Source organism: Nicotiana tabacum, chromosome 2, assembly GCF_000715075.1.
Source record: "Nicotiana tabacum cultivar K326 chromosome 2, ASM71507v2, whole genome shotgun sequence".
NCBI classification, from domain to species: Eukaryota; Viridiplantae; Streptophyta; class Magnoliopsida; order Solanales; family Solanaceae; genus Nicotiana; species Nicotiana tabacum.
In genome coordinates, this window is record NC_134081.1 from 88111251 (window position 1) to 88127118 (window position 15868).

At 36.2% G+C, this 15868-nt stretch overlaps 1 protein-coding gene across 1 annotated transcript; it reads right to left on the reverse strand.

Moving 5' to 3' along the window:
- Window positions 1-10133: 10133 nt before the first annotated feature.
- On the reverse strand, window positions 10134-12937 carry LOC107826701 (pentatricopeptide repeat-containing protein At4g18520, chloroplastic-like). Its single transcript, XM_016653720.2, has one exon. The coding sequence runs from the start codon at window positions 12451-12453 to the stop codon at window positions 10588-10590; it is 1866 nt and encodes a 621-aa protein (XP_016509206.1). The 5' UTR covers window positions 12454-12937; the 3' UTR covers window positions 10134-10587.
- Window positions 12938-15868: the final 2931 nt, after the last annotated feature.

The following is a 15868-nucleotide window of genomic DNA, read 5'->3' on the forward strand; positions in this document are numbered from 1 at the left end:
ACAAACATACTCAGGAAATGTGGTAAGGTCTCCTGATCAAATCAACTTCTAAGAATCCTAAGTCCCTAGCAAACTTGTGAAAGAACATAATATGCAGCTCATCAACATCAACTGTAGCTAATTGAGGACAAGTTAGTCCATTTACATACCTTAGCTCAGGGCCCGATACAAAATTACCACTATGGTGGATTTGTAGGTTAACTAGGCTTGAAGCCATTTTATTCTCTGTCACGACCCAATTTTTCCCCCCATTGGGTATCGTGATGGCATCTAGTCTTAGAGACTACGTAAACCTAACATCTACTAAATAACAACAACAATTAAATAACCTCTAATAATTTTTAAAATGGAAATCTCTATAAAATTTATAATTTCCAAAACCGGTGGTACAAGTCATAACCTCGGACAAATCATAACTCACAGGTCTCAATACGTGAACCCTAACACTTGGCATCCTATGCCCTCATTACACCTCATAACCGCACTGACGACTCGCGTGCCAAATAGAGCCATTCTCACATAGAAGGCAAATAAGCAAGGGTGTACATCTATACTCAACAATATCAAGAAAACTTCTTAACCGATAAGAGTGCTCAACTACGTGTATGTTTGTGCAAGTGTCCTAACATAGTTCATGCCAGCTAGTAAGTACAGGAAAAGAAATGGACAACACGTAGAATGTTTTTACACAACTTTCCACAAGATAAAACTCACACAGGTAAGTGTACCACTACACAAGTATCAACAATAAGAATGCCCCCACGCCATCACAAGTCATCACAAATCAATCCTTGACATAACCCACCTTGTATCGACACGTGTGCAATAATAAAATAAATGTTTGTCTTGTCTCGTCACACGTGCATAATAATATTCCCACCTTGTCTCGCCACATGCGCAACCCCCCCTCCACACACACACACACATATATATATATATATATATATATATATATATATATATATCCCGCCTTGTCATGCCGCATGTGCAAATATCAATAGTAACAACAGCACGGCAGAAACCTCGTACAAACCCATATCAACAACCGCACGGCAGAAACCTCGTAAATCACAATAACAACAACCGCACGACAGAAATTTCGTGCATCACCACAATAAGTACCACAATAACAATGAAAATAATACAAAGTACGTTAAGTAAATCAACTCAAGAACCTTCGATCACAAGAAACGATAGAACTAGTTCACAAGGAATAATCATAATAAAGAACACTAGGCGTAATAAGAACAGCTCAACAGGGAAAGTAACAATGGTCCCACAATGTACGGTTCAACAACAAGAAACTAACACGAGTCAAATAATTCCGAATAAGGGCAAGTTCACTAAGGCATAAGATATCTAAGTTTCTTTTAAGCTTTACTCACATACAAACCATATGCTTTCCTAATTAAGGCTTGAATTAGATGAATCTTAATTTAAGGCTAACTATTATTCTGTCTTTGAAGTTTTTTAAAATCCATGGTGGGTTACACATCTTGTTCCTTGTCTTTTTGTAGCATTTGTGGACAGGGTAGTATGTAATCACCCTAAAATTACGGGTGCTAGCTTCTATGCTGCCAAGAATATGCCATGGACAACCTTTCTTTGTGCAGTTTGCCCTAACCTTTGCCCTAAAATTGCAGAATATTTTTCTGCAACTTGTGTCAAAGTAGACTTTCTTACTTGGATTCCTAACTGGTGCATCCCTTACTTCATCAGGGCCAACAAGTTCTCTTTCATCATCACTACACTCACTACATGGATATGAGCTATCAAAATACTGGTCATCCCCTCCTAGTTTCTCTTCATATTTTCCTATTTTGTTCTTTTTCATATCTTCAAAACCATAATCTATACCAACTGGACCAGATGGTATCTCATCTACATTTACCTGGGCATCCTTCTTTTTGTTGATTTTAGACTGTCTAATTTCAGCTGAATCATTTTCCAAATCACTACACTCTTCAATGTTCTCATCTATATCAAACAGTGAGAAAGACTCTTCAGAATCATCAAAGTCTTCATCAAAATCAAATTCTGATGTTTGAAGGTGATACGATAAGAAGTTATTACCTTCACTTCATCTGATTCTTCTATCTCTCCATTTATATCTGCCCCTTACCCTTATCTTTATCACTTTCAATCCTATTTATATCATTGTTGGGAGGTGACACATCAACCCTAGCATTTAACCCACTGTCATGCCTATGTGTTTGTAGAGTGGGGTCCGGTTCAATTATGTCCTCAACAAAAATACGATTACTAATTTTATGGACAATACAAACATCAACAAAGTCACTATCTTTCAATGTATTAAGAAACTTTAACACATCATCATCTATTTTAAAAATGTAATAGCCACCCCTTTTGTTAACTTTGCATCCAAACTAATTAACTTCTAAGAATCCTAAGTCCCTAGCGAACTTGTGAAACAACATATATGCAGCCCATCAACATCAACTGTAGCTAATTGAGGACAAGTTAGTCCATTTGCATACTTAGCTCAGGGTCCGATACAAAATTATCACTATGGTGGATTTGTAGGTAAACTAGGCTTGAAGCCATTTTCTTATCTGTCACGACCCAATTTTTCCTCCGCTGGGTATCGTGATAGCACCTAGTCTTAGGGACTAGGTAAACCTAACATTTACTGAATAACAACAATAATTAAATAACATCTAACAATTTTTGAAATGAAAATCTCTATAAAATTTACAATTCCCAAACCGGTGGTACAAGTCATAACCTCGGACAAATCACAACTCAAAGGTCTCAATAACTGAATCCTAACACTTGGCATCCTGTGCCCTCATTACACCTCATAACCGCACTGACGACTCGCGTGCCAAATAGAGCCATTCTCACATAGTAGGAAAATAAGCAAGGGTGTACATCTATACTCAACAATATCAAGAAAACTTCTTAACCGATAACAGTGCTTAACTACGTATATGCTTGTGCAAGTGTCCTAACATAGTTCATGCTAGCTAGTAAGTACAGAAAAAGAAATGGACAACACGTAGAATGTTTTTACACAACTTTTCACAAGATAAAACTCACGCAGGTAAGCGTACCACTACACAAGTATCAACAACAAGAATGCCCCCACGCCATCACAAGTCATCATAAATCAATCCTTGACACACCTCACCTTGTCTCGCCACGTGTGCAATAGTAAAATAAGTGCCCCCTTGTCTCGCCACATGTGCATAATAATGTTCCCACCTTGTCTCGCCACATGCGCAACCCACATATATATATATATCTCGCCTTGTCACGCCGCATGTGCAAATATCAATAGTAACAACAACACGACAGAAACCTCGTGCAACCCCATATCAACAACCGCACGGCAGAAACCTTGTGCATCACAATAACAACAACGGCACGACAGAAACCTCGTGCATCACCACAACAAGTACAACAGCAACAATGACAATAATACAAAGTACGGTAAGTAAATCAACTCAAGAACCTTCGATCACAAGAAACGGTAGAACTAGTTCACACGGAATAACTATAATAAAGAATACTAGGCATAATAAGAACAACTCAGCAGGGAAAGAGACAATATGTAACAATGATCCCACAATGTACGGTTCAACAATAAGAAACTAACACGAGTCAAATAATTCCGAATAAGGGCAAGTCCACTAAGGCATAGGATATCTAAGCTTCTTTTAAGTTTGGACAATTACAGAAGAGATACAACCAATTCAAATAAAAGTAGGCAGCAAGAAAAATTACCATAACCTCAATTAAGGGTGAACATTTACAAAAAGGGACAACTACAACTTAAAATAAAGATACGTAGTTAGGGAAAAGATAACATGGCAATGAAGGAGATAACAATTTCAATTAAGGAACATATGAATCAATTAAACAGTAAGAATGGATCATGAAGCAATCGATTCTAATTAAGCAGGTAAAGATGAAACTAGTAATTAAGGAACGTAATCATAACAAATACAACTGCATATTCAATGAATGCAAGGACCTATGAACCCCTAAAGGCCAATTTCAACAAATAAGTCCGAGCATGTACTCATCAACTCGCGTACACGGACTACAATCAACATAGAAGACTCAAATCCTAAGGGGTAGTTCCCCCACACGAAGTTAGGCAAGATACTTACCTCAAACAAGACAAAACGATACTCTAAAATGAACTTCTCAGGTGAAATGACCTTCGGACGGCTCAAATCTAATCAAAATAACTTTAAAATACAAATAAAACTCATAAGAAACTATTCCGGATCATAAAGCTTCAATGTTTTATCAGAATCTAAAAATTGACCCAAAAGTCGACCCTTGGGCCCACACCTCGGAACTCGACAAATTTCACAAAACCCGAACACCCATTCCAATACGAGATCAACCATACTAAAATTATCAAATTTCGATACTAATTCGTCCCTCAAATCATGATTTTTCATTTGGAAAGTTTTCTTCAAAAATCCCCATTTTCCTCATCTCAAAACACAAATTAAATGATAAAAATAAATATAAAATCATGAAATATAATAAATTCTAGGTGAAGAACACTTACCCAATCGATTTTCTTGAAAAACCCATAAAGAATCGCTCAAAACCGAGCTCCACAAGTCAAGATATGATAAAAATGGCCTAACCCTATCTTATATTCTGCCCAAATGATTATGCATCGCGAACACGGAAGAAGGATTGCATTCGCGAAGAAAAAAATGAGGCTGCCAAGAAGTTCTTCGCGAACGCGAAGATAACCTCGCAAATATGGAGAAGAAATAATTACTGCCCGGAATTAGTGCTATGCGATCGCGAACAAGATATGCGATCGCAAATAAGGAAATTGATGGCCTAGGAGCTGAGCTACGCGAACGCAAAGAGACGGGTGCGAACGCGAAGGAGGGGAAAAGAAAACCTTCGCAATCGTGAATGAAATCACACGAACGCGAAGAACAATAATTCATTCTCCACAAATTACACTACGCGAACGCAATTAAGGAAACCAGATGGCAGAAATCAGCAGTCCAAATATAGAAGAAAATGGCCCGTAGCCCATCCGAAACTCACCCGAGGCCCCCCGAGACCCCCGTCTAAATATACCAACAAGTTACATAACCTAAATGGACGCGCTCGAGGCCTCAAATCACATCAAACAACATCGAAACTACGAATCGCACTAAGAATCGAACTTATGAACTTTCAAATCTTCCAACTTCTAAAACTCGTACCGAAACCTATCAAATCAACCTGGAATGACATCAAATTTTACAGGCAAGTCCCAAATAATGTAATGGAGCTGTTCCAACTCTCAGAATCGCACTCCGACCTCGATATAAAAAAGTCCACTTCCGGTCAAAATTTTCAAAAATTCGACATTTGCCATTTCAATCCTAAATCATCTACAGACCTCAAATTCACCGTTCGGACACGCTTCTAAGTCCAAAATCACCCAACGGAGCTAACAAAACTGCCGGAACTCCATTCCGGAGTCGTCTTCATACAGTTCCAACTACGGTCAAAATCCTAAGACTTAAGCTTCCGTTTTAGGGACTAAGTATCCCAAATCACTCCGAATTATTCGGTAACTGAAGTCAACCATGCACGCAAGTCAATACATATAATACGATGTTGCTTAGGGCCTTATGCCGCCGAACGAGACTTAAATTCTCAAAACGACCGGCCATGTCGTTACATTCTCATACCTGCAAAGTAAAAAAAAAAAATTATGTTATCAATGACTATTTGTTATCAAAAGTTGCCCCTTTACACAACTCCATAAACAAACCAACAATAAAGAGAGATTTTTAAGTAAAAAAGCTTCCAAGATTCCTTTTTCGTCCCCATAATACCCTATAATATTCAGAAATACTCTGGTGGACCACTAACAAGAACGAGACCCAACAAACTTCACAAAAAAAAGCCATAAATCTAAGATGAAATTATGATTTGACAAAAAAAAATCCAAAAACTAAACGGAATAACTAAATATTCTATTACATACATGACACTACATTAAAAAGGGTTTTCACTTCAAAATGTAACGAAACAGAGCAAAAGCCTCATATATTGAGGAAAATTAAATAGTAATTACGATCTAACCCATCATTCCCCTAAAAATCCTAAACAGAGCAAAAGCCCCATATATTGAGGGAAATGAAGATCAATAAAGACAAAAAGATGAAGACCAGATGAATAAACTTTCCCCACAAACTTCGATAACAACTGCAATGATGAAAGTTCCGGCAACGATGACGGAGAAGAGGTGATTCAATACTTTCTAATCCCTACCTAAGCGGGTAAGTGTAAAATGAGGGAAAATTTTGGGTTTAGGAGGGAGGGAGGGGGGAGGTTAATAATTATTTCCCGTATTATTTTCCTATGTGGCCATAATAAATGACTTGGAGCCTACGTGGTTTAATTTTCTTGACGTGGCATCATACGCGTAGGAGATTGTATTACACGCACTGGCAGCCTCCTGTCATAAGCGTTTATTATACTCGGTTTGAAGGAGTATAAGTGTTCAATTGACAAATTGTTAAGTTTTGAGACCGACATGACAAAGTGGCATAAGTATAGGTGCCATTTAGACCATTCTGCCTAAAGAAAACACAAATAGTGAACTTTGAACAAAAGAAGAGCAGATTTTTACGTTATCAATGTGATGAAAACGATCTAGGGTTATGAGCTATCTAACATTCCTATCGTATTCTTCACTTGAATTGACTAATTAATTTTTCTAATTTATTGATTCATAGAGTTAATATTGCTCATAATAATCTATCGATCACTTACTTGCCTATTCAAGCTAACACCTATAGTCGATCTCTTACTTACCTAACATCTATATGTCTATAGAGTTAGAATCAACGAGAATGCCTTTATAATTCCCGTATAATAACCAAGCAAGGCAATTAGGATATGTCTATCCTAACCGTCAATCCATTCCCCGATGCCCAAGTTCAAGAACCTCTACCTCAATCCTATGTGTAATTTAGAGTTCCCACTTTCGAGTTCACCTCTAGATTCAGAGATAGTATTCAATTGGTAATTAAGCAATCAAATTAGAACGTGAAGTTTAGCTCCACATAAATATGGTAGCCAAACAATAAATCATACAAAGAAACATAAAAAATACTAAGTTTGGTGGAAGAAAAGATGAAACTCGGCCTCCACGGCGGCTTTGTGCTCTCCTTCATCAAAAGTTCCTCTAAAAAACGCCCCTCCCCTAAAAATAAGTTTAGAGCCCCTTTTATACATGCTGGAGTCGTGTAGGGTTGAAATTGCCAAGTCCCAGCCAAATTAGGATGAAATTCATCCTTGGGCGCCACGGTTTGCGCATGGCGCGAAACTGGGCAGTGAACTTTTTGGCATGCTGTCAACGACGTTTTGGTTGGCGCCTTGCGCAAACCTGGGCACCAAAGTCATACTTCCTCCAAATTCTTCCGTTTTTACTTCAATTTGCATGCAAACTTTTCAAATCACTTTCAATTGACTCCTTACAAATAAATACCATTATTAAGCTCGAGTCACAAATATTCACATTAAAGTTAATGAGATCGAGGCAAATACATGAATTTTTAGCCAAACATCAATTGGTTTTATACTGAAAGCTGCATAGCTAATCATCGTATAAGTTGGCCAAGCTTCTTTCCGGTCGAAGTGTTTATTTTTTGACCAAAAGTATTTTTTTTCGAAAGTTAATGTGTATGGACAATATTTTAGAAGTAAAAAAGTGCTTTTTAGTAGAAGCAGAAGCATTTTTTGAGAAGCAGAAGAGTAGGTTCTTCCCAAAAATATTTTTTTGAAAAGCACTTTTGAGAAAAATACACTTAGAAGCACTTTTTAAAAGTTTGGACAAACAATAATTGATGCTCAAAAATATTTTTCAAATTACTTGCCAAACACAAACTAATTCTCACCGAAAGTACTTTTCTGAAAAGTACTACTTAAAAAATACTTTAGTACGCTGAATTTAGAAGTTTGGCCAAACATGCTATAAAATGATATATGTTATATTAAAATATGGATTTGCTCATATTAAAATTAAAAGACAAAATTACTCTTTGGTTTTTCCTCAAAACCATTATCAGCACTCTTTATATCCACTTTTTAGTATAAAGAACTAGACGTCCGATAAAAATAAGTCATGTATTACTATTCCTCCATAACTAGTTTTTGCATTGCTAATTCCTGTATTATTATCCCTGTATAACTTGTTGCTCAACCAAACAATTCTTAGTGTTTTGTTTTTTCCTAATTGATTATTGACTGGTATCATTTTATTAGCTATAGATTAAATATCTTCAATTATAAAAAGACCTATTTCTTTTTTAGAAGATAAATTTTAAAAGTTCATTAAGAGCATTTCGTTGTTAAAATATGCCATTTTAGGGCTCCACGTGTGGAAGTCGAAATAAATGGTGAGAATAAATAAACTTTTATTGTGCATAACAAGTTAAATAATAAAGAAGAGTTTCAATCGGAACAGGCTCTCCACCTTAGTAAGGTAAAGATAGGTTAGCGTACACCCAAACTTCATTTGTGGAAGTTTACGGGGTTTGTTGTTGTATTCAATACCATTAACTTAGGTTACCAAAAGCTCAGTATCCAGCTTGAAAACCCAAGGAGTAATTAGCTTTGCGTATTGTGTACAGTTATAATCTTAAGTGATCAAAACTCTAAACTTTTCTTTAGTACAAGTCATTTTCTTAACCTCATCCGGGGTAATTGCTTTTCACACGATCTCAATTGAAAAGGTTCTCTGCCTTTTTCTAATCAGCCTGGTTTTGTTGTTCCTGTTCATACACACACATATATGCCAAATGAAAGGAATGATCATGAGTAGAACTAAATGAAAGGAACGAGGATACATATTGCCGACCACAACTTGTTTGGAACTAAGACGTTATTATAGTTGTTGTTATGTATGTTAGTGTACTAGACACAGGTGTGAGATTTGAAGAATTCCTAAACTTTTATGTTATAAAAATTTATTGAGTAGTACTCAATTTGAGTAGAATGATTATAGAGGATTTATATAGACAATCGCAAATAGTTTTAGTGAGGTATAGTTGTTATTATTGTAATAGTTGAAAAAGAAAATAGAGAGATTGGGTAAGGAAGACTCCTCTACCATCAATGGTCTTGTTGTAGAACTTGGGCCTAACCTAATCCAGACACGACCAGGCATCAGGAAAAAAAGTTAGTCCAACTTCTTTCCAGTTTGTTATCAATTTCTAACGAGGCATAGTGACATAATAAAGATATCAAAATACAAATATTCCAAATCATCCCCAATGTCTCATTGTTTATGGTTTATTTGATTTTCCTTTCCTACTGCAACATTCAAATTTTTCTCGCTTGTTGTGGTGCTATATTAGCTCCAGAAAAAATGTTTTAATATCAAAGCAATTATACAACTTTTCTCCTAATCTTGATTAGTTAGAGCAGTTTCACATTTTGGTAAGTTGGTTAGACGACTAGTTAATCTGTGGGAGAATGTGTAGGCAGCTGTCCCTCGTATATTGAGCAAACTGAAGAAGTTTTTCATTAATGAGGACCATTAACATGTTAACGTGGATTTCAGATATTTGTGTGAAAAGCTGATGGAGATTCCCTGCATTAGTTGCCCACATTAAACTGAAGGATCAATGACTGTAGCGGTGAGTATATTTATGCTTCTTTTTTTTCAACTGAATTTCTCTAACATCTGCAACACAGTTGCAGAGAGAATCTGTCACTTCACTTCTAAGTGACAGTAGAGAGGTTTCGACTTTCAAGCTGGCTGAGGAGGAATTTGTTCAACTCCTTCCAGTTAAGAACTAATTGTATTAACTTGTTAGTATATGCAACATTGACTATGGCAATTGCAGAATTCAGAGCATAGTTGCATGGCGATTACATTTGAACTGTCAATATAATTTCCAATACACTACCTCTTTTATATTATACATATTGAGTGCCACATACAATGTAAATAGTGTCAATTTTGAGTTCATAATCCACTAGTGTGTAGGAGCTGGGCTTTAGCTCTTACTTGCTTCGATCTAAAATAATTCATCTTTTTTGCTTCAAGTAATCATCAATGAGAAGTTCTCACTAAACACTTGAAGACAATCCTCTGGATGAAATACTATTAAAACAATATGTTTTTAACATTAAAATATTTTCTTTTCACCGAGCAAAAGTGCAAGTCCTACAAACATTCTGATCGCATAATGATATACATGATCTTAATATAATAATACATGGCTGCAGGCACCTAACGACGACTATAATACAGAGTATCACTGAGGTTAGAAGATACAATTTGGGATATTACGGACCTCTGAAGGCACAGTCTCAGCAGTTTCCAGTAAACTTCACCTCATTTTTTTTTTCAGCAAGACCAGCTAGCCAGGGACTACTAGACTTGTTCATTGAAGGTCCTGAAGATAGCCATGGACAAGTAGCTACCAACCAGACTTCAGTAATTGGCTCCAAAATATGAAGCAGCATTTGGTGTTTTTCAGGTGTCATTGCTACATGAATGAACCATGAACATTCATTTGAAGATTTGCTGAAACTTCTAAGACCGACCTCATTTCTGTCTAAACTATAGAACTATTTTGGGCTCAAGAAATACTTCGATTTGGACTTGATATTTTCCTTAAATTCTCCACGCGCTGTGAGGACAGTCGCAAGGGTATAATCATCCACCTCAATACCCTCTGCTTGCATGCGATACATGAGCTTCAATGCCTCTCCACAGAATCCGTTTTTAGCATAAGCAACAATCATTGCCTTCCAAGAAACTAAGTTCCTTTCAGGCATGTTATCAAATATTTGAATTGCCTCAGGAATATGTCCACATTTTGCATACATATTGATCAATGCACTGCCCACAAACACATTGGACAGAGCAGGTGTCTTGTTTATTGAGGAATGGATAAGCTTCCCTCTCTCAATATCTTCCAGCTTTGCACATGCTTTCAGGGCCGATGAGTAAGTAAATGGATTGGGGGAAACACCTTCACCTAGCATCTCCTTCAGGTATTCAAGAGCCTCATACTCATGGCCTACATGAGCACAACCGGAAATCATAGCAGTCCACGAAACTACATCTCTAATAGGCATGTCTTGAAGGACCTTATGTGCTACTGAATTTTCACTGCATTTGCAATAAAGCCACACTAAAGCACTTCCTAAATAAATATTATCTTGGAGATCACTCTTGATAATTTGTGCGTGCACTTCCTTTCCAGTTGGTAACGCTCTAAGTAGGCCACATGCTCGAAGGATGCTTACCATAGTCAAGTTATTAGCAAAAATCTTTCGCCTTTTCATTATCCGGAAGAGTCTTATGGCCTCTTCCGCATGACCATTACGAGCATATCCTGCAATAATGGACGTCCACGTCACTGTGTTCCTTTCCCCCATCCCATCAAACACTGTCCTAGCATCATCTATCTCGCTGCACTTCGCATACATATCTACCAATGAAGTGCCTATGAAGACATCCATTCTAAACCTATTCTTAATAATCGCCGCATGTAGTTGCTTCGCGAAGTTTAATTCCCTCTCCTCCCCACACGCATTCAGAATACTGCAGACAGTAAATTCATTAGCATCAAACCCATCAGAGAACAACTGCAAAAACATGAGTAAAGCTTCCTTTCCTCTCCCATGTTGTGAACAAGCAGTAATCATAGTTGTCCAACAAACTACATCAGGCCTTTTTATCACGTCAAATACGCGGAAAGCGCCTTCTAAATCCCCACATTGAGCGTAAAAGGACACAATAGAACTATCCACAATCAAATTACTATATCCACCCTTTATAATACCAGCATGCACTTGCTTACCCAGCTCAAAATCACAGTTCCTCCCAGCCATGCTTAACACGCACACATAGGTCTTGGAATTCCACTGCAAACCACGTCGTACAAATTCACCAAACAAATCCATAGCTTCATCATCTAACCCAAATCTTATATACCCATTAAGCATAGCAGTCCAAGAAACCACATTTCTATCAGGCATATGGTCGAACACTTTACGAGCATCATTCAATCTCCCAAATTTCACCAACACGCTAATCAAATTATTTTCAATGAATATAGTACTACTTATCATGCACTTCAAAAGTATAGCGTGCAGTATTTTAACTTCTTTTACACTAGAACTAGATTGAAGCAAACGGCCAAGAAAACTGGAGTCAGCTACAAAATTATTCACTGAAACATCAGAACTAGAAGAAGTTTCATCATAAGACACTTCCAATTGAGTAACTATTTCGATGTCTCGAGAGCAGCCCAGTGGGCTTTCTGTATTTGCAGAAATATCATACTGAGCTGAGAAACAAGAGAGTTTGTTGTTGTCAGTATAGCTTTTACACTTGTGGGTTTTGAGGCGGTTTGTGTTATTTGAAGAGTAAGATGGGTGAATTTGAAGAATTGTTGTTGGCAAGCAAAACACAGGTGAAAACATGGCCCGGTAGATGAGTTGGTAAATTGGCTGCAAGAACTCAGCTTTCCCACCAATAAAACTTGCAGGGTCGTTCAGACTCTATTCAGGAGCAGGTTTTATGCTTAAGCATCAGTGTAATAAATTTTCAAGAATTGAGAATTCCCCAGTAAAGTGCCCCACTTTGCCCCAAAAGTGCAGCAGCAAGCAAGAAGGAATGGAACAGAAGGAAAGCAAAAAATTTGACAGGCATGAGCCACAAAAAGCGTCAGCACTGGACTGGAATAAGCTTTATAGCGCTGTAAAAGAAAGCTCGAAGACGAAGAGCAATGAGTAGAACACAGAGGAGAAAAGTTGAATGGCGCAAAGATATTTTTGCCTTATGATTAACTCTGCTGCGTGTCACATGACGCGTAGATGAAAATCTGAGGAAAGTATCGGTGTTGGTGGTGAGGATTTCGAACAAGGCGTGGGGACCTTTTTTCAAAAGTATCTGTAATTACTGCTCCATTCATCTTGCAAAAGTGACAGAATTCAATAAATTCGACTATGTCTATTAGGTAGTCCCTTTGAATACTTTGATCCCTGAAGTAAGTTTTGGTCTCAATAAAAAAAAGTTATCAAATTTATGTCTATTAGATTTAACAGAATTTATGATTAAAAAAATTAATCTTAAACTCTAATTAAGTTCTATAAAACCCTAAAAAATACAATATAAAAAACTGCAATAGATACAAAAAAATGTACCAAAAATAGAAGAAATTTACACCTAAAGAGCTAAACACGACTTTAGAAATATACCAAAAACTAGTTAATTCATCCGCGCTTCATGCGGGGTGAGATATCACTAAATTCACAATTTTATTTTTATAAATTTAATGGAAGACATTATGTTTTTATAATAACAAAAACTAAAAAAAAAAAAAGTTATTACATGTGAAAACATAAAACAAATAAATCTAAGAAAAAGCATCACATTGTCTGTAGGTTTATAATGATAATGTGCTCGATAGCAATCTCCTTTTTTAATGCCAAGAATAGAAGTTGTGCTGAAACGCAATCTTCTCAGTTGGAAGAGAAGTTGACACACATTTTATTGAAAAACTATTTTTATATATATCCTATTGCCTCATGTTCCTACTTAAATATTATTCACAAATAATAGTACTATAGTTATTGTAAATAATATTTATTTCCGTGAAACTCTTGAAACTTCTCAAATACAATGGGCATGAAGAATTGGACATATAACCTTTAAGAACTTGTAACATTTTATGAAAAAAAATCATTGTGAACAATACTTTATTGTCGTCTTGGTAAGTCCTGTGGAAGCAGCAAAGCTCAATCGCGACATCGATAGCTCAATCTTTCCTTCACTCTTGATAGATACAAATTGATCTCTTTCTTTTCAATTTCAATCAATATATTCATGCAACCATTAGAACTGTCATCAAAGAGTCATTAATAATTATACATGAGTAATGTATATATGTTTCTAAACATCCCAAATCTACTGAATAGATCATGACTCATATTCGGATATGCTTGTGAACTGAAATACATGCACAGAAAGAGAAAGCAGAGAAGAGGAGGTCAGCTGAGAAAAGGCTTTGAAGTTTCTATTTTCATTTTATGTTGATTTCAAACTTCTTGTATCCTATGACTCAAAATAATGGAAACAGAAATCACATTAAATCCTCAATTGAAGATTAGAATATATGGAGCATAAATACAAAATAATTAAAAAATAGAACAGTGTTATAAGAAATATTAAATTATGGTGGATGTCTACTCTTCCTCCATAATCTTCATCTCAAATGCTTAATGACATATTCAATGACATATTTTCTTCACTTTTCATGCCTATATAAAGGCCTTGTAATAGATAGAAAAATACACACAATTGAAGAAGAAATAAGAATCTCTTTTCTCTTTCTCTATATATCTCTTAGCTTGTTTTTTCTTGTTCCATAGTGTTACTTTGAGTTATATTTTATAATACATTATCAACACCGGACTCTACCGTCTCAAGAATCTCTTTGAGAAGACTAAGGTATAACTTTTCTCCTCTTTTAATTATGACTGATATTATGAAAAAAAAGTTTGTTGCCCTTGAAATTTCGGGCAAGAACTATATGACATAGGTGTTGGATGCTGAAATCCATTTAGATGCAATGGGTCTTGGAGACGCCATTAAAGATAGAAATAAAGCATCTACCCAAGACTGTGCTAAGGCCTTGATTTTCTTGCGCCATCACCTTGATGAAGGGTTGAAGATAGAATATCTCACATTCAAAGATCCACTTGTTTTGTGGAATGACTTAAAGGAAAGATATGATAACTTAAAGTTGGTCACTCTTCCACAAGTACGATATGATTGGGCTCATCTGAGGCTCCAAGACTTTAAGTCTGTTTCTGAATATAATTCTGCGATGTTCAAAATTGCTTCTAAATTGAAACTCTGTGGAGATACTATCACTGATTATGATATGCTTGAAAAAACGTTCACAACGTTTTATGCCTCCAATATGGTCTTGCAACAGCAGTACCGAGAAAAAGGTTTCAAGAAGTATTCTGAGTTGATTTCTCTTCTCCTTGTGGTTGAACGAAACAATGACTTGCTCACGAGAAATCACAAAAATCGACCCACTAGGTCTACACCATTGCCTGAAGTGAATGAGGTGTATTCCCATTATTATAAGCGTGAAAAAGGTCGTGGCCCTGTTCGTGGTCGTGGCCGTGGCCGTGGCCAGGGAAGAAATTTTTCTGGTATTAATCACCCCCAAAGAAAAATAACCACCAAAAGTGGAAAGGGCCAAGGGTAAATGGTTCAGAAACTGAATGTTATCGTTGCGGTAGAAAAAGGGCATTGGGCAAATATTTGTCGCATACCAAAATATTTGGTTGAACTTTATCAAGCATCTCTAAATGATAAAGCTCCTAAAGCTAATTTTGTCTATGACAATGAATTTGACATCACCCACTTGGATGTGGCAGATTTTTTTGAGCACCCTGATAGAAAAATAAACCACTTGATCGGTGATGGATCTATGGTTAAAGATGATTGAGTATTTTGATTTTTATGTTTTCCTATTCGTAGTATCTAATGAATAAACATCTTGTAATTTTTATTGCACTTAATAATAATTCTTATGTAGTTTTTAAAAATATATGTATTTCTTAAATTTCACAAACAAAGAGTAATATCTAAGTAATTAGTGTCCTAGTCTCACTGATCTTTTAATTCCTTTTGATTTTCCTTTACGTTACTTTAATTCTCTTTAAGAAGAGGTTTACAAGCACCCTGGAACAACTTTTGTTACTTCACCCTTAATTTATTTTTTATGTACTTATAATTGTATTATTTTTTGCTGCATAATTATTTGTATAATAATTAAAATTTGCTAGAAAATGCATTAAAAGGTCACTATTGAATTAT